The sequence below is a fragment of the Natrix helvetica genome (assembly GCF_964273705.1).
Source record: "Natrix helvetica genome assembly, chromosome: 6".
Taxonomy (NCBI): domain Eukaryota; kingdom Metazoa; phylum Chordata; class Lepidosauria; order Squamata; family Natricidae; genus Natrix; species Natrix helvetica.
The window spans coordinates 9597818-9617015 of NC_138553.1; the positions used below are offsets into that span (position 1 = coordinate 9597818).

Sequence of the window (19198 nt, forward strand, 5' to 3'; positions counted from 1 at the left end):
CGATTGGGCTTATTATCCGGAGACAATCTCTCGAAGCTCTCAGATTGCCCTAACTCCCACGCCTCCTCCTCCTCTGATTTGGTTGCTGGAGGGGCTGGTGGCCGATAGGCCACAACAACTAACAAATTGCAACACATCTCATTCCTGAATCCATATCCCTCCATATCCATATCCCTCAAAGGGGAAGAGGATGACTATTCCTGGAATTCTAGAAAAAGAAACTAAGCCTCAAAAGAAGACTGTGCAAGCAAGCTTGTAGTTGGAACCCAAGTCTTTCACCTGTCCTCACCACTTCCTGCTGTATAATATATCTCTCATCACCCAAAGGCAAGTTTTGGAGGCACATAAAGTTATCCAGAAAAGTGAGAATGGAACTCTGGAAGATAAGTACCACAGAAGTATAGCTTACCTAGGGGGTTGTGTTTTGTTTCTTTTTTTAAAGCACCCATTAACATACAATTAGGCAGCCTCAAAAGGGGGGGGAAGGGGGGGGGAAATGAAATTCTTATTTATAATTCAAGCATTTCAGCAGGATACAAGAACGCCGAATAGTTCAGTGCTACCCCACAAAGGTGTCACAAACCAGCACCCCTGAGCCACATGATTTCAATCTCTGCTATTGTTAGACAGCCCTTTTGCATTTCAAAAAAAAAGGGAATAGAAGTTGCGCATCAATTAGCATTTAAAACGATTTATCTCACCCTGAGATTTGAGTTCCCCTTTGTTGGCTTTTGAGATCGACGCAGGAGGTAATGACTTTCGAGACGTAGATTGCTCAGATGTGAGGGGTGCGTGAAATAGAATAATGTGAGTTTTCTGGCCTCGAAGATCCGGTTTGCCATTCTCTTTGGGCTAAAAGAGATCCGATCAGCTTAGATGGGTATGACAGAGACTACTATTGTCCTTGCAAATCTATACAGATGACCCGAGAGGGCTTTGACTAGAGGCCATAAAGAAATATTTCTCCACCTTGGCAACTTTAAGGTGTATGGACTTCAACTCCCAGAATTCCCCAGTCAGCCATGCTTGAACTCCTCACCCAGGAAGCCATGGGGAATTCTGGGAGTTGACGTCCATAAATCTTAAAGGTGCCACGATTGAGAAAACACCACCCTAAAATATATATTCGATAATCTCATTTTACAAGGATTCAGTCTTTCAGAAACTGCACTGTCTTTGACCAAAATCCCAAGATTTCGCCAATCAGAGAACTGAGCAAAACAGAGAGGTTGGCTCCCACTAGTGGGCGGTAGGGACCAGGTTGACGACCCATGACTTACTTGATAATGTGCAAGCAAGATTTGGATTCTGTCTTAAGAGCAAAAAAGATATATTTTTTAAAAAAATTTCCTTCGCTCATCATGCAAAGAATTTTCCTTTCCCAAAATTTCATCCCTTTTTACCTCTATTGCTTCGCTTTCCAAATTTGGCACCTACTTTCTCCTTTTAATTTGAGCCATTTTCAAGGGAAGTCATTTTTGCAGGATACCTGTTCACTGCAAAGTGGCCCAAATTCTACCTTTTATGAATATGTCTCAGTTCAGGGGTTATAAATCTGGCTTTTCAGCTATATTAAATGGATCCTCGCCTCCGCCCTCGTTCTCATTTCATGAATTTCTAAATTGTGTTCTCCAGGTATTGTACGCATCGTGTAGCCTGTCTGCTTTATAGCCAGGAGGAATATAACTGATTACTAAAAAATGATGAATCATAGAATCCCAGGGCTGGAAGGATTAACAGAAATAACAGAATAACAGAGATGGAAGGGATCTTGGAGGTCTTCTAGTCCAACCCCCTGCTCAAGCAGGAAACCCTATAGCATTCCAGACAAGTGGCTTTCCAGTCTCTTCTTAAAAGTCTCCAGTGATGGAGCTTTTTGCTTACAAAAAGCTGTGTGGCTAATTTCCAACTTAAAAAGCTTCCTTTTTAATTCCCTCCAGTGGAAGGTTGCTCTAAATCCTTTTCTTATACTAAACTGCACTTCAGAGAAAACTGGAGGATAAAGTTAAAGGTAAAGGCCCCCTCGCACATATGCGCTAGTTGTTCCTGACTCTAGGGGGCGATGCTCATCACCGTTTCTAAGCCGAAGAGCCAGCGCTGTCTAAAGACTTCTCCGTGGTCATGTGGCCGGCATGACTAAATGCCGAAGGCCCACGGGACGCTGTTACCTTCCCACCAAAGGTGGTCCCTATTTTTCTACTTGCATTTTTTATGTGCTTTCGAACTGCTAGGTTGGCAGAAGCTGAGACAAGTAATGGGAGCTCACTCCGTTATGCGGCACTCGGGATTCGAACTGTTGAACTGCCACCTTTTCTGGTTGACAAGCTCAAGGTCTTAGCCACTGAGGCACCCCGAACCTTCACCCTCCCAGAGAGTCGAGGAAAGCCTCCCAAGCCTGGGGAGGACACCCCCCCCCAGTCATGGTGAAGGAGGCTGACTAGGCCACGCCCACCATGGCCACGCCTACCCAGCAACAGGGCAGAGAACCCCTTGCTAAAATGTTTGAAGCCCACCCCTGGATCTATCAATAAATACCGTATTTTTCAGAGTGTAAGATGCACCTGTTTCCCCCCAAAAGAGGGTGAAAATCTGGGTGCGTCTTATACACTGAATACAGCATTTTTGGCCTCCTGAAACCCCGCCCCCTTCACCAAAATGGACGTGCATAGCCTTTAGGGTGCTCCTGGGGACTGGGGAGAGGAAAAACGAACAAAAAAAGGGTCATATTTTGCTCATTTGTGCCCCCCCCCCAGCTCCCAGGAGCACTCTACAAGCCTCCTAAAGGCTATGCATGCCCGTTTTTTTAAAGCAAAAAACGGGCCATTTTCATGAAAAAAGGGCCATTATTTGCTTGGTTTTGCCCCCCCACTTCACCCAGTCCCCAGGAGCACTTTGCAGGTCTCTCAAACTCACTACATGGCCCATTTTTCACAAAAAAATGAGGCAGGCAGAGGGTTTGAGAAGCCTGCAGAGAGGAAAACCTTTTTTTTTAAAAATTACCTCTTCAAAATCTTGGTGTGTCTTGTACTCCGGTGTGTCTTATACTCCGAAAAATATGGTACATCCTTATTTATTTATGAACTGGCATGAGTGAGGTTGACTCCCTCCCCATTAAGATACTATTCCGAAGACATATATCTCTCACACTTTGTCTTTTTAAACATTTTAATTAAAAAGAAAGAAAAAGAAAAAAAACATACTTGCAGCCCACTCACATGTTCAGATTTCATGTGTTTTTATGAGAATTATTAATCTTTCCACCACCACCCGCCCCTTTATTTTATTTTTTTTAACAGAGGGATTTTCACAAGGATGTCGACAACAGACAGAGCAGCAGCCCAGGGGCCCCCTTGGCAAATCATTTCCCCAGCAAAGCAGTGTGATAAATCCACGGAAGTCACTTCCATCAAAGACACACAGGGGAAAACAAGGCACTGTGAGATATAAGCAGGTAGCCAGTGATCAAAAGCAGTGACCCAGGCAACCCAATTTTCAAGCCTCTGGCCAAGACGTTGGCAGAGGTGGGTTCCTACTGATGGAGAATTGGGACTTTGAAAAAAACAACAACAGGTGATTTTGTCTGCAACAGACACTTAGGTTTAATATTCTCCACCTATGAGGAAACCCTAACACTGAATTTAATAGCCATGGGATCCTTGCAGAATCAGAGAAGGTATTTTTGGAAGGGGTGGGCAGTAGATCAGAATGGAATATTTCGAATGGACATATCTAGTTAGCTGTAGAGAGTGAACCTCTTTGTTCTTGGTTTACTTCTAAAGTAGTAGTTACTATGGTCTTCTTAATCAATAGAAAATGAGCAGCCTACTACAAGGCTGAGTTTCTGCATTTCAGAATAGAATAACAGAATTGAAAGGGACTTTGGAGGTCTTCTAGTCCAACCCCCTGTTTAGGCAGGAAACCCTACACTACTTCAGACAAATGGTTATCCAACATCTTCTTAAGAACTTCCAGCGTTGGAACTGGAAGTATGGAATCCAGACAATACGCCATTAAGTAGAAAAAGGGGGGGGGAAGAGGGGGGAAAATAGAAAAGAAAATAATAGTAATTAAGTATATATTCAAAAGTAAGATTCAAAGGGGAAAAAACATAATCAGGATAGATTTGAGAAGGAAAGAGGACAAGAAATGATACCCAGCTATTTTTGGGTTTGCAGAAATACCACCCCAAGAAAATAAAAATTAAGAGCTGTAAGAGACACCTACGACAATAGAAAAAGAAAGGAAGAGAGGAGGACAGGAGATGAGAGGAAGAGGAGGGAAGAAAGATAGAGGTAAGGAGAGGAAGATGGAAGGGAGAGAGAGAGAAGGAGAGAGGGTAGGAAGAGGAAGAGAGGAGTAGGGGAGAGGTAAGGGAAGACGGAAGGGAAAGGAGAGGAGGAAGGAAGAAAGTAGAGAAGGGAGGGAGGGAGAAAAGAAGGGAGGGAGGGAGAAAAGAAAGGGAAAATTAGGTGGTGTCAAAACAGGTGAGGAATGGTAAACAAAGCAACCCAAACCGTATGTTATAATCCCGTAAATGGAACGACAAATGCACAAGAAGGCCGAATGTAAAAAAGAATAATAACTATGTGAATGTATATCTTTAATTGTATGTAAGAGAACAAAAAATAAAAAGCCTCTGGGAAAAAAAGAACTTCCAGTGTTGGAGCATTCACAACCTCTGGAGTCGTGCAGGAACACATTTTGCAGGTGCACAGATCCCAAACTTCCTTCTCGATCTGATTGATAAGAAAACTCCGCCAATGTGTAAATTGTTTTACCAATAAAGCGAATGCGTCTACATTGCGAAAATCTAGTCTGATTTCTTTTTTCTTCGGGTATAAATTGGCCTGAAACCCAACAGACAGAGCCGAATTAGCGAGTTTCCATGCCACCAAAGTATAAGATTGCCTTATTTGTCTGTGAAGGTCCTTGATAGACCAATCATCTCTTGGAAATTATCCATGGGAACAATCTTCAAAAGGATGCGATAGCCGTAGAGGCAGCACAATGGTAAAAGGTGTGGAAAGGCCTCCGGAGTTTGATGGAATCCCATCAAGATGATAGAAGCTCTCGGAACAACTGGCTGGTTTTCTTTGTGAAGGGGGAAGAGGTGAGCAAATTATGAAGCTCAATTTGTGAAACCAATATCATTGTTGTATTGAAGCTTAAATGAAGGCTGCCTACCTTGTTCCAGTCCGGGCCAATCTTATTGGTGTTGGTGGGTGATACGTTTTTATTTACAAAATGGAGACGTGAACATTCTTGAAATCTAAAGTGAGTTTCATCTTGGGCAGACATTGTCTGAATTAAACCAAGTATTTTATTGAAGGAGTTTTGACAGCAGGCTCGGGGGAAAGATGTGCGTTTAATATTTTAAAATTAAATTAAATTTAAAAAATTTAATGTAATATTATAATAACATAATAATTGAAGGTAAACCGCTCCGAACCTGATTGCAGAAAATATGACTTCAGCAACAGAGTGGCCAATGCCTCGAATGCTCTATCTGACATTGTGGTTTCTTCCCCAAACCCCCAAAACTTTAACCTTAGACTGTCTACTGTCGACCTCACCCCATTCCTTAAGGGGCGTGCATAAGCGCACCAGCGTGCCTACCGTCCTTGACCTAATATTCCCTTGTATTCGTATTCATACATGTACTTATATCTGTTATCTAATTCATGCTTGACGAAATCAATCAATAAAATAAATCAATAGTCGTAACTACCGTATTTTTCAGAGTATAAGATGCATCTTTTCCCCCCGAAAAAGAGGGTGAAAATCTGGATGCATTTTATACACCGAATACAACATTTTTGCCCTCCTGAAACCCCGTCCCCTTCACAAAAATGGTCGTGCGGAGGCTTTGGAAGGTCTGTAAAGTGTTCCTGGGAGCTGGGGAGGGCAAAAACGACTCAGGACGCTGAATGTAGCTGAAGATTAAGAGATTTGGACCAGAAAGGAAGAAAGGAGATTTTCAACTAGTATATTGCATGCTCTGAAAAGTGTTTTGGTCTGCAAATGGACAGATTCCTTTTTGCTGCTTATTAAAGTAGCTTGACTTTTTGCAGGCTTCTGCATGAGCCTGAACACGAAGAGTCCACTGCTTTAAGAAAGCCACAAATTAAAATTCATATTATTGTTTGTGCCTTCAAGTCAATGTTGACTCCTGTCAACTGCCAGGAGAAATCCCTGAGGTTTTCTTCATAAGATTTAAGAAGTACTGTTGAAAGAAACGTCCATCTGGGTTCAGTTCCAAGTGGGGAAAAAGACACTGGATTCATGGAAGTTGCTTGGAAAGAAGGTTTTAATTCTGGAGAAGACCACATGGTTTGAGGTGCAGTGCAAAAAACTGAACACATGGGTGAGAGAGAGAGAGAGAGAGAGAGATTTATGCCCTCTGTTGGGCTTTGAATTTGAGCTTGTATTCTGATTGGTTGTCAGACTCCCGTGGAGCCATAGAGGGGCAACTCTGTAGGCTGTCCCGAGTCCCAAGCTTGGTTGACTCTTGCTGGGTGATGATGTAATGAAAGGCCTTTGGGAATCCTATTATGACTCTGCCTGAAGGAGGTAGATCTTTGTTATGTAGAATAGACTGGCCCAGGCCTTAATGGCCCATTGACAAAAGTGGGCAGGAGGGGCTGAGTTTCTGCCTCCCTTTTAGGAGAAATATTCTGCCCTTTTAATATTTCCTAAAATATTTCATTTTTTTCCTAAGAGAGGGGTGGCTGCTAACTTCCTACAGTCCACTTTAAAGAGATTCCATCCCCCTTATTTTCTTTGATCAGCCACTTGTCTGAAAAAACTGGGCTATCCTCCCACTTATTCCAAAAAAGTGTATTCATACTTTCTCCTTTTCCATTGGTCTTCATCCCAAAACTGGGGGTGGGGGAGTGGGAGAGGACTTAAACATTTGGGAGCCACACTAATGACGCAAAACTCCTTTGATTGTTAGCCCTGTTGAGTGTGTGTTGCTTTTCCTTTGCATTGTCAAAATGAGTGTCTACCAACTTGGAAACAAGTGGAAAATGATGGAATTTAAGAAATGAGAAAGGGGTTCAGGATTTCTCATCCCTCCCAGTTTTTCCTCCACCGTTTTTGAGTGAAGGGTTTTGAGGAGCATAGAAGCACGTGTGAAAATCCCCACTGAAGGCTACAGACAATTCTCAGTTCTGTTTCCAGAGACTTTTTATTTATCATCTATTAAAAACAATGCGATTTTTCTTCCCTTCACATTTCTTCCTGTTCAGCCGGTCCATTTTCTCGTCCCAATCAACTAAAAAATAAAAGTGTTTGTTCTTCGTAAGTTGTCAGGGTTACATGAGTTTCTGGGCTTAAGCTAACAATTAATCATGATTAATAAAAGGTAACGATTTTCCCCATTCCAGTCATGTCAGACTCAAGGGTGTGGTATTCATCTCCATTTCTTAGCCAAGAAAGCCAGCAGTGACTGAAGACACTTCCGTTGTCATGTGACCAGGATGTCTACCCGATGAGGTGTCCGGAACATAGTTACCTTCTCACCAAAGTGGTACCTATTTATTTACTCGCATTTTCATGCTTTTGAACTGTTAGGTGGGCAGGAGCTGGGGCAAGTAACGGCAGCTCATTTTGTCATATGTGACACTCTGATTTCAAACCCAGGCTTAGCGTATCTAACCACTGAGCCATCACGCCTGTGGTGGGTTCCTACCAGTTCAGACCGGTTCAGCTGAATTGGTAGTGGTTTGGCGGCCTGGGTTGCTGGAACCGGCAGCGACCCAGGCCTGCCACGCCCTCCTGAGCTCCATTTTATCTGGCAGAGGGTTGCAGGAGGCTGTGGTAGCCGAAAATGGGGCTCGGGAGCTTGTTTCTGCTGACAGAACACTCAGGCCTCCATAGGCGCCCCCAACACGAGTGACGTCAAGCTGGCCACACCCACCCAGGCTCCTGGAGGTCAGACACTATGCTGACATGGCCCTCAATGAAATCGAGTTTGACACCCCTGTCGTATGTGAAGGAATTAGGATGACACTGCATAACAACAAATCTCTTATGCACAGAGAAATTTGCAAACTACAGGAGGAACACGCTGACACGGCAAAATGGCACATTGCAAACTGCAAGGAGAAACATATACGCTCAGAAAGATGGAAGCTGGCATTTTGGGAAAACTGGGAGATGATCTAGGCTGCAGGAGGTCACCAGATGTCCTCATTCTCTACAGTAGGCCAATTGTTTCCAACTTTTAAAAAACATCCGGTGCCTTAAGATACTCTGAAGCGTTTCCAGCTTCGTTAAGAGTTATGCAAGGGCTGCAAAATTCTTGGCAACCTTCGGGGGGGGGGGAGAAATGGAGCAGAGGGTGGCGGGGGGTGGGGGGGGTGGAGACATCAGACTGTGTGGAAATAACAAAGAGGCGTTTCTCCATGCTGTGAGACTTAACACAGTGTATCCTTCGCCGTTTCCCAGGGTACCTTGGCACAAAGCAAGTAACAAGAGAGAAACGCTGAAGAGGTTTTTAATTCTTGCTTAGGAGCAAGTGGATTGCATTACTATTAATGAGAGAAGGAAACCCGGAACTCTTGTTCCTGTGGAATCACCTTTGGCAAAACCCAGGGGCAATGGGAGACTTATACAGCCTGTTTCCCTGAAAATAAGACCTCCCTGGATTATAAGCCCAATCGGGCTTTTGAGTGCATGCACTAAAATAAGCGCTCCCCTGAAAATAAACCCTCCTTGGAAATATTGCAACACGGCAGCAGCCATGAGGTGACAATGCTGGCTGCCTCCTGCACCTCAAAAATAATGAGACCTCCCTGAAAATAAGGCCAAGCGCTTATTTCGGGGGTCAAAAACAAAATAAGACCCTGTCTTATTTTCGGGGAAACACGGTATAAATGAAGAGAAATCAGAGTTTCTAGCAAAGAACTGTGTTTTGGTTTATGTAAATTCAGAGGATTAAATTGCCATTCCAGTATCAGATCTCGTGTTTCAGGAGAAGAATGAAATGTCCTGCAGCTGGCTAGCATGTTCTCTTCCCAGCATGGTAGGCTTTTCCCACGTGGAGTATAAAAATAAGGCAAATTATCATTTAAAAATAAGACCTTGTTCTCTGCCCCTAAGTATGAATCGACTACGTGAATGGAACTTATCCCACAGGGTATTAAATTAGTTGTACAATAAAGCCATAAGAAACGCACCCAGGTTATGAACCAGGTTCTAGTTGCTGCATCAGAATAACAGAGAGTTGGAAAGGACCTTGGAGGTCTTCTAGTCCAACCCCCTGATTAGGCAGGAAACCCTACACCACTTCAGACAAATGGCTATCCAATATCTTCTTAAAAACTTCCAGTGTTGGAGCATTCACAACTTCTGGAGGCAAGCTGTTCCACTGATTAATTGTTCTAACTGTCAGGAAGTTTCTCCTTAGTTCTGTATTGCTTCTTTCCTTGATTAATTTCCACCCATTGCTTCTTATCCCGCCTCCGAGTGCTTTGGGAAATAGATTGACACCCCACCCCATCAGCTGCCATCTCATGCTTGTGCTTTGCAACCATTCACTGCCATGAACTGGGGGTGGGGGGGTTGGATTGGAGGGTGGATGCATCCAGTAAAATGAAACTTCACTATATATATATATATATCTTTCACCATAGATCTCTGGGAACAGAAAGCAGCTGCATCCAGCCTGCAGTGACCATTCTAAAAACATCTTGCTTGACTTTGATTGGACTTGTGATTGGCCCAGTGATGGGAGGCAACTCAGGGAGGAAAAGTTGGACTTGGGAATTTTGGTGCGTGATCTTCAGTTCTGGCTATGCATTACTATACTTCACTTGATGTCTAGTAAACTATACCTTTCTCAATAAATGGAGAAGGATCGTTCTTACTTAGAGGTTCAAGCTGAAGCAGATCTTCTTTGCGGCAACCCCTCGGGTCCGTGATGGCGAACTACAGGTGGCATGCAGAGCCCTCTCTGCAGGCACGCCAGCCATTGCCCCGACCCAGCTTCACCACGCGTGCGCACGCACCTCCCCCTGCCGGCTGATCTTCGGGTCCCTGCCGTGCATACGTGGGGGTGGGGCACCTGTGGAGGATGCACACATTGCATTTTGGAGCCTCGTGCAGCGCCCCCTGAGCCCTGCTTTGGCTTCCAGTTTAGTGCACGAGGCTTTCCAGGCCCAAAACTGACCACAAGCAGCGACATGACAAAGTAGCAACAATGGTGCATTGGAAGATCTGTAAGAAATAACATTTGCCTGAAAGGAAGAACTGGTGGGACCATAAAACAGAAAAAGTCACAGGAAATGAAGAAGTTAAATGGCTCTGAGACTTCAGAATCCAGACAGACAGGGACCTGCCACATAACACCCCAGGCTTAACGATTGTCGATAAGAAAGATAAAAAATTCTGGATAGTGGATGTGGCAGTGCCTGGAGACAGCAGAACAGGAGGGAAAGAACTGGAGAAGATAACAAAATACAAAGACTTACAAATAGAAATTGAACGACTATGGCAAAGGCAAGCAAGGGTAGTACCAATAGAAATGAACTCCTTGGGCAGTCCTAAAACAACTGGAGCACCACTTGAACACCATAGGAATTGACAAATTTGCCATCAGTCAATTGCAGAAGGTGGCTTTACTTGGAACTGCTTCTACGACGATATCTATAACACCATCAAACATCCAGATTTGCCTATCCCAGGTCCTTGGTATGGACTCGATAGGTAGAAAAAAATGCCAAACTCAGACTGAACATCTGGCTGACTATGATGATGATGATGATGATAATAATAACAATAACAATAATAACAATAATAATTCACGTTTATTATATATGGATGATTTGAAACTCTATGGTAAGTCAGAAATAGAAATCCAATCACTGACAAACACAGTCCGAGTATTCAGCACCGATATTTCAATGTAGTTTGGCATGGAAAAATACGCCACTGTATCCATAAAAAGGGGCAAAATCACTGCATGTGAGGGAATTGAAATGCCCAATGGCCAACTAATTAAATGCAATGAAAATGAAGCCTACAAATACTTAGGCATTCTGCAGTTGGATAACATCAAACATGGAGAAGTAAAAACTATTGTCAGGAGAGAGTACACCAACAGAGTTAGGAAAATTTTGAAATCTAAATTAAATGATGGAAATACAATCAAAGCCATAAATACCTGTGCAATACCAGTTATAAGATACACAGCTGGTATAGTTAACTGGACACAAGCTGATTTGGACATTTTGGACCGAAAAACCAGGAAACTAATGACAATGCACTACAGTTTACATCCACGCGGTGACACTGATAGACTATACCTGCCCTGAAAATCAGGTGGCAGAGGATTATTACAAGTGAAGCAAATAGTTGAAGAAGAAAAACATGCACTGGCTGCTTATTTAAAAGAAAGTCAGGAACATCTATTAATCAAAGTAAAGAACAAAAATCTATTGAAGGCCCAACAGACGAAACAAGAATACAGAAAAGATGTGATAAAATCAAGAATGGAGAGTTGGCAGAACAAAGCATTGCATGGTCAATTTCTGGAAAAAAGAAAAGATAAAGTGGACAGTGAAAAAACTTGGTTATGGTTAACAACAGGTACATTAAAGAAAGAAACAGAGTCACTAATCCTGGCTGCGCAAGAACAGGCTATCCAAACAAATGCCATTAAGGCCAAAATCGAAAAATTCTCTGATGATGCCAAATGCAGACTCTGCAAAGAAGTTGATGAAACTGTTGCCCACATACTCAGCTGTTGTAAAAAAATCACGCAGACTGATTATAAATTGCGGCACAATTCAGTAGCACAAATGATCCACTGGAATTTCTGCAAAAATTATAATATTAAAACAACAACAAACTGGTGGGAACATAAGCATGAAAAAGTCACCGAAAATCAGATGGTCAAGATCCTATGGGATTTTCGTTTACAAACGGACAAAATACTGGCACATAACATACCAGACATCACACTGGTTGAGAAAAATAAGATTATAATCATAGACATCGCAATACCAGGTGATAGCAGGGTCGACGAGAAGGAACATGAAAAAATTGCGAAATGCCAGGACCTAAAAATTGAAATTCAGCGATTATGGCACAAACCAGCAGTGGTAATTCCAGTGGTAATCGGCACACTGGGTGCTATTCCAAAAGCACTGCAATTACATTTAAAACAGTTAAAACTTGACAAAATCACCATCAGTCAAATGCAAAAAGCTGCACTGCTTGGATCTGCACGTATATTACGAAAATACGTTACGACGTCCTAGGCCCCTGGGTGGGGCCCGACTAGTAATCAATGCCAAATCCGGCGAAACAACTGGCCGCTGTGATACAATTGGATAATAGTGATAATAGTAATAGTAATAGTAATAATAATAGTAATAATAATAATAATATTAAAAAAACCACCCTACTTGGAACAACTTATATCCTCCGACGTTACCTTAACAGTTCCTAGGTCCTTGGTTAGCACTCGAGCTGTTGAGCTACCAACCAGCCCCAAAGGCTGTGAATGTTACCAAATTAACCAAGTAATAATAATAATAATAATAATAATAATAATAATAATAATAATAATAATAACAACAACAACAACAACAACAACAACAACAATAAAAAAATTCGGGCTGTTGAGCTGTCAACCAGCCCCAAAGGCTGTGAATCTCATCAAAGATTAACCAGATAATAATAATTATTGTTGTAGAATAGCACACATAAACACAGAACACCAGCAGATCAGAACCTGGTATCAGAAGTCAATATATTTCTTACAACCTTAACAGTAGAAATGTACCCATTTTAATTGCCTGCTATTGTCTGGAGTACTAAATGTGTGTATTCCTCAAATATGATTGAGAAACACGAAGGCATTAAGACCGCCTAGCCCTCATTGCTTTGGATACAGGTATTTTTCCTTATCAGTCTTTTCAGGGGTCTGCATTTTCATTTGCTATTGTTTCTACTGTCTCTTGTGGGGGGTCTGTACATTTCTGAAAGGCCGCCATATCCTTCAGCTCAGTTTCTTCGCTTTCTTCTTCTTCTTTTGCTTCCAACTCCAAGTCCTGCTTTTTCCGATCCTTGTTCTCTTTCCTTAAAATGAGGAGTATAAACACACACGGGATGAAGGATACGGCACGGAGAGCCGATGGCAAACCAAGGAATGACCATCTAGGAAGACAATTTGAACCGCGTTAATACAAGGCAACTTTCAGTCACTAAATCCAGAAAAACACGATTTCGCAGCCAACAGATTCCACGTCATTTAAAGGTTTTCAGTTTTGCTGGCATTCTCTTTCTCTCTTTTCATAGCTGCTACCACTCTTTTTTTTTTAACTTCAGAATTTTCCTTTTTTTAATTACCGTTTTTTCGGAGTATAAGACGCACCTTTTTCCCTCAAAAAAGAGGCTGAAAAACTGGGTGAATCTTATACACTGAATACAGCATTTTTTTGGGTTCCCAAAACCCTGCCCCCTTCAACAAAATGGCCGTGCGGAGACTGTAGGCGGCTTTCAGAGACCTCCTGGGGGCTGGGGAAGGCAGAAATGAGTGAGAAACAGGCTGTCTTTTGCTCAATTTTGCCCCCCCCCCCCCAGCCTCCAGGAGTACTCTAGAAGCCTCCTAAAGGCTATGCCTGCAATTATTTTGACAAAAAACGGGCCCATTTTCACGAAAAATGGGCCTTTTTTGCTCATTTTGGGGGAGGTCACCCCCCCAGGAGCACTCTGCAAGCCCCCTAAAGGCTATTCATGCCTTTGGGAGGGGGAAATGGGACGGGACGGGACTGGATGGGACAGGATAGAATAGAATAGAATAACAGTGTTGGAAGGTACCTTGGAGGTCTTCTAGTCCAACCCCCAGCCTAGGCAGGAAACGCTACACCACTTCAGACAAATGGCTATCCAATATCTTCTTAAAAACTTCCAGTGTTGGGGCATTCACAACTTCTGGAGGCAAGCTTGTTCCACTGATTCATTGTTCTAACTGTCAGGAAATTTCTCCTTAGTTCTAAGTTGCTTCTCTCCTTGATTAGTTTCCACCCATTGCTTCTTGTTCTGCCCTCAGGTGCTTTGGACAATAGTTTGACTGCTTTCATGTCTCCCCTAGTCCTTCTTTCCATTAAACTAGACATACCCAGTTCCTGCAACGGTTCTTCATATGTTTTAGCCTCCAGTCCCGTAATCCTCTTTGTTTTTCTCTGCATTCTTTCTAGAGTCTCCACATCTTTTTTACCTTGTGGCGAGGCCTTATAAATTGGTATCAACACATCACCTGATCTTAGTATTCAGATGGTATAAAACTACATAGAATAACTACCCAAGAAGACAGAAATAAAATTCAAAATTATCCTCATGGGTTAGAAAACTGAAAGGAGAGATTCATTGAGAAGGGTTTATGCAGAAAAAAGGAAATCAATAATTTCCTTTTGAAATGATGTGATATGCTTACAATAGGAATAATTTGCTTGATAACAATATTTGGAAAAACATCCTAGAATAGTAGTGTGGACTGCATGCTAAATAATAACTTAGAGCAGGCCTTGAGTAACTGCTTTGATAGCACATTAAGAATTGAAAGGAATTCCCTGAATCTGGGGAGGAAAAGGGATGCTTCCAAAATATTGCAGAACAAGAATGAATACACATTTTTTGTCACATCAAAGGAGCAACGGACGTCTTGTTAATTAATGTTCCATCTGAAAGAAGATCAAAGACAGTAAGGAACCCTCACCTTAAAGCCTTCACTAATATATTTGTTTGTTTTATTAAATTTACATAAATGAGGACCAAAGTACAAAGGGCCTATTTCCAAGATTCTGCTGTGTAAATATCCCTTACATACTACAGTGTGAATCTGCAAGAATCTTGCTTTCTAGGTATCCTATTTCCCCGAAAATAAGACCTCCCCGGATAATAAGCCCAATCGGTGTTTTGAGTGCATGTGCTAAAATAAGCCCTCCCCCCAAAATAAGCCCTCCCCCCAAAATATAGCAACACAGCAGCAGCCATGAGGTGACCACGCTCGCCGCCTCCTGCACCCCAAAAATAATAAGACCTCCCTGATAATAAGGCCAAGCACATTTCGGGAGTCAAAAGAAAATAAGACCCTGTATTATTTTCGGGAAACACAGTAGCGAGCTTTGGTGATTTGACAGAATGATTCAATCAGACTAGAGTATATTCAATAAAGAAAGGAAAGCTTTGATGCAGAAGTGGATTATATGAGACAACAGTGACAATAATCCAATAGCCATACCTGTATGTGTCAGTATCATACATCCGACATGCGCCTGTTTCACCACATGGCTTTGTTCCCCATTTCAAACATGTGCTGTCAATCGTAGCTCCAAAATAAATTGGTGATGGGATTCCAGCTACATGGGATAATATGACATAAAGACAAGAAAAGTCTTTTTCAGTTACCAAAGTGTTTTCCTATTTGTGATATAAAACTGCTTTCTTGCACACTATTTTCCTTTCAGATGGGAGCTACTAGCGTTAAGAACCAGATAACTGTAGTACTTAAGGCATCGGGCTAAAAACCAGGAGACTGTGAGTTCTAGTTTTGCCATAGGCCATTTTTGTAGGATTGCTTCACAAGTTAGTCCCAGGGGTTATGATTTTCTCTTACCTATTCCCTCTCTGGAGTGCAGCTTAGCAGTTAGCAGTTAGCACTTAGACTTATATACCGCTTCACAATGCTTTACAGCCCTCTCTAAGTGGTTTACAGAATCATCCTATGGCCCCCAACAACCTGGGTCACCCACCTCAAAAGAATGGAAGGCTGAGTCAACCTTGAGCCTGATGAGATTTGAACTGCCAAACTGCAGGCAGCCGGCAGGCAGCAGAAGTAGCCTGCAGGACTGCACTCTAACCACTGCACCCTCGTGGCTCTCTCTTACCTAAAAGTCTTTCTGTCAGGGAATGGAGACCAACACCAAATGACTTCTCCTCAGGTTTTAGGGATCTGGAGAACAAGAGCAGTTATGAGAAATGAATCAGACTATCAATAGCAACAGCACTTAGACTTATATAATGCTTTGCAATGCTTTACAGCTTTCCCTAAGCAGTTTACAGAGTCAGCATATTTTCCCCAACAATCTGGGTCTTCCTTTTACCAACCTCAGAAGGATGGAAGTCTGAGTCAACCTTGAGCTGGTCAGGATCGAACTCCTCGCTCTGTGGGGCAGAGTTAGCCTGCAACACTGCGCCACCACAGCTCATAACGTTTGTTGATAAGAACAGAGTTGCCTGCACCATTCACGCCTACTTTTCGTTGATAAGCCACAATAGAGATTGGAAGAATGAACAACACATTCTTGAGCTTGTATAATTTTTTTGCTGCTCCCCATTTTTCTACTGCTGGGCAGAAAAGCCCACTGACAAACCAGGAACATGCCAAATCTCCATTGTTTGCATCAACCATATTTCTCCTAAATGGGGAGATTCTTTCACTGACCTGCCAAAATATGCTCTAATCTGTACCTTTCATCCGTGGGCTAAAATGTTAGATTCATTCGGGGGGGTGGGGGGAATCAATTTACCTTTGCTACTGGTTCGCAAATGTGAGCGCACGTGCCACCTCTGCCCATGCACAGGACCTTCCAGACATGTGCAGAGCGTTAAATTGGGACGAGCCTGCTACTGAGCGCGCCTGCAAAGGTAAGTAGAACAGCGGGGGGGGGGGGGAAATCTGCTGTGCCAGGCGATTTAGGTTAGCTAGAAAGCAGGAAATGCAACGATTCTAGCTAATATAAATTGTGTGTCACAGCTGATTGTCGGAAATACCAGTTCGCCCGAACCGGTAGCATTTTTTTTTACTACAGATTCGGGTGAACCGTTCCGAACCGGTAGCATTTCCACCCCTGGATTCATTTTTCTAACCCAAACACAGAACAGAATACAGCATAAAAAACAGAATACAGCACACAGAATGCAGCGTACAAAATAAAGAACAGCTGAGTTGGAAGGGACCTTGGAGGTCTTCTAGTCCAACCCCCTGCTCAAGCAGGAGACTCTACACCAGGGGTGTCCAAACTTGGGAACTTTAAGACTTGTGGACTTCAACTCCTGGCTGGGGAAATCTGGGAGTTGAAGTCCACAAGTCTTAAAAGTTCCCAAGTTTGGACACCCCTGCCCTCTACCTTCCAGACTAATCTGTCTAATCTCTTTTTGAAATCTCCAGTGTTGGAGCACCCACAACTTCTGGAGGAAAGTTGTTCTACTGATGGATCGTTCTCACTCACAGAAAATGTCTCCTTCATTCTAGCAACAGAGACCAGATCTTGAAACAGGGTTTGCCCTTCCCCTTTTCTTACCTGATAAGAACCATGTAGCCTGGCATGGCTCCAAAGGAATAAATCAAACAGCAGATTAAGGATAAAGTTAGGAAATAATGCAGCATTGTGTCACAGGTCTTCTCTCTGTTGCACTGTCCCGGCAGAGCCGAACCATTTCCCCATAGAAATCCCGGTGCTGAAATGCAGGAACAGTTTGTAAGGACCTGTCAAAACATCAGCAGAAAGAATGTAAGGTTGTATTGTGAGTAGCCTGCTCTTAATCTCCAGTGGAGACTTTTGGTGGCCTTATAGTCTCAAGTACCAACACTCTCACATCACTGGCAGGGCAGAGCCCAATGTTCCTGTTGCTGAGCAAGACAGTTGTTAAGTGAGTTTCGCCCCATTTTACCACCTTTCTTGCCACCGTTGTTAAGTGAATCACCGCAGCTGTTAACATTAGTCGCACAGCTGTTAAGTGAATCTGTCTTCCTCATTGACTTTGCTCATAAGAAGGTCCCAAAAAGTGATCCCTTGACCTTGGGACACGGCAACCATCTTCAACACGAGTGTTATTCTATTCAGCTGGCCCGCAGTGCCTCCGCCAGCAAAAACGGAGCTCGGGAGGGATGTGTGGACCCTTCCTGACCTCCGTTTTCACTGGCAGAGGGTTGCAGTCATAAACGGAGCTTGTGATGGCCACGGGCAGCAATCCCAAGCTCTGTTTTGGTTGGCATAGGGTTGCAGGAGGCCGCCACAGCCAAAAGGAAGCTTAGGATTGCTGCCCGTGGCCGTTTTTGCTGGCAGTGCACTCAGGCCATCCCAGGCGCCCCGGACAAGAGTGATGGCAAGCTGGCCACGCCCACCCAGGCCACGCCCACCCCATCCCCCCAAGGTCAAACATAACCCTGATGCAGCCATCAATGGAATCAAGTTTGACACCCCTGCCTTACTATGTTTTTCCCAGTTCCGTTGGATTCGACGCATCCAGCAAGGCATGATGAAACATAAGTAATTCCGTTCTCCCCACAAACAGGGTCCCAAGTCTTTGTAGAGCAATTGCAGTGGCGGTTACAGTCAGCATACAAGTATGCATCTGTGTAGGACAGCTGTTCTATCCTGAAAAACACACACAAAGTTGAACAGAACACACGTGCAGTAAAAAAGAAAGAACCTCTTGGAAATGACACACTTGGTGGCTTCATGATGTCAAATACGTTTGATGAAGATTTAAGGAATTATAGAATGCACAGGTACAGTATAGGTGGTACCTTGCTCAATAGTAGTAACTGTGAAAGGGCTCTTGGAATCCTAGTGGACAACCATTTAAATAGGAGCCAGCCGTGTGCAACAGCTGTCAAAAGAGCCAACACAGTTCTAGGCTGCATAAACAGAGGGATAGAATCAAGATCATGTTAATACCATTTTATAATGCCTTGGTAAGGCCACACTTGGAATACTGCATTCAGTTTTGGTCGCCACGATGTAAAAAAGATGTGGAGACTCTAGAAAGTGTGCAGAGAAGAGCAACAAAGATGATTAGGGGACTGGAGGCTAAAACATATGAAGAACGGTTGCAGGAACTGGGTATGTCTAGTTTAATGAAAAGAAGGAGTAGGGGAGACATGATAGCAGTCTTCCAAAATCTCAGGGGTTGCCACAAAGAAGAGAGAGTCAAGCTATTCTCCCAAGCACCTGAGGGCAGGAAAAGAAGCAATGGGTGGAAACTAATCAAGGAGAGAAGCAACTTAGAACTAAGGAAAAATTCCCTGACAGTTAGAACAATCAATCAGTGCAACAGCTTGCCCCCAGAAGTTGTGAATGCCCCAACACTGGAAGTCTTTAAGATGTTGGATATCCATTTGTCTGAAGTGGTGTAGGGTTTCCTGCCTAGACAGGGGGTTGGACTAGAAGACCTCCAAGGT

At 43.2% G+C, this 19198-nt stretch overlaps 1 protein-coding gene across 1 annotated transcript in view; it reads right to left on the reverse strand.

Moving 5' to 3' along the window:
- Positions 1-10801: 10801 nt before the first annotated feature.
- The window catches only part of LOC309394532 (solute carrier organic anion transporter family member 1A2-like), a 35936-nt gene continuing 27539 nt past the window's right edge, over positions 10802-19198 (reverse strand). Inside the window, exons 11-15 of the mRNA XM_081957830.1 lie at positions 18227-18392; positions 17316-17500; positions 15900-15964; positions 15254-15371; positions 10802-13167 (exon numbers count right to left, since the gene is read on the reverse strand). Of these exons, the coding sequence (XP_081813956.1) occupies positions 12927-13167; positions 15254-15371; positions 15900-15964; positions 17316-17500; positions 18227-18392 (775 nt within the window). The 3' untranslated portion in view covers positions 10802-12926. The remainder of the gene's footprint in view (positions 13168-15253; positions 15372-15899; positions 15965-17315; positions 17501-18226; positions 18393-19198) is intronic.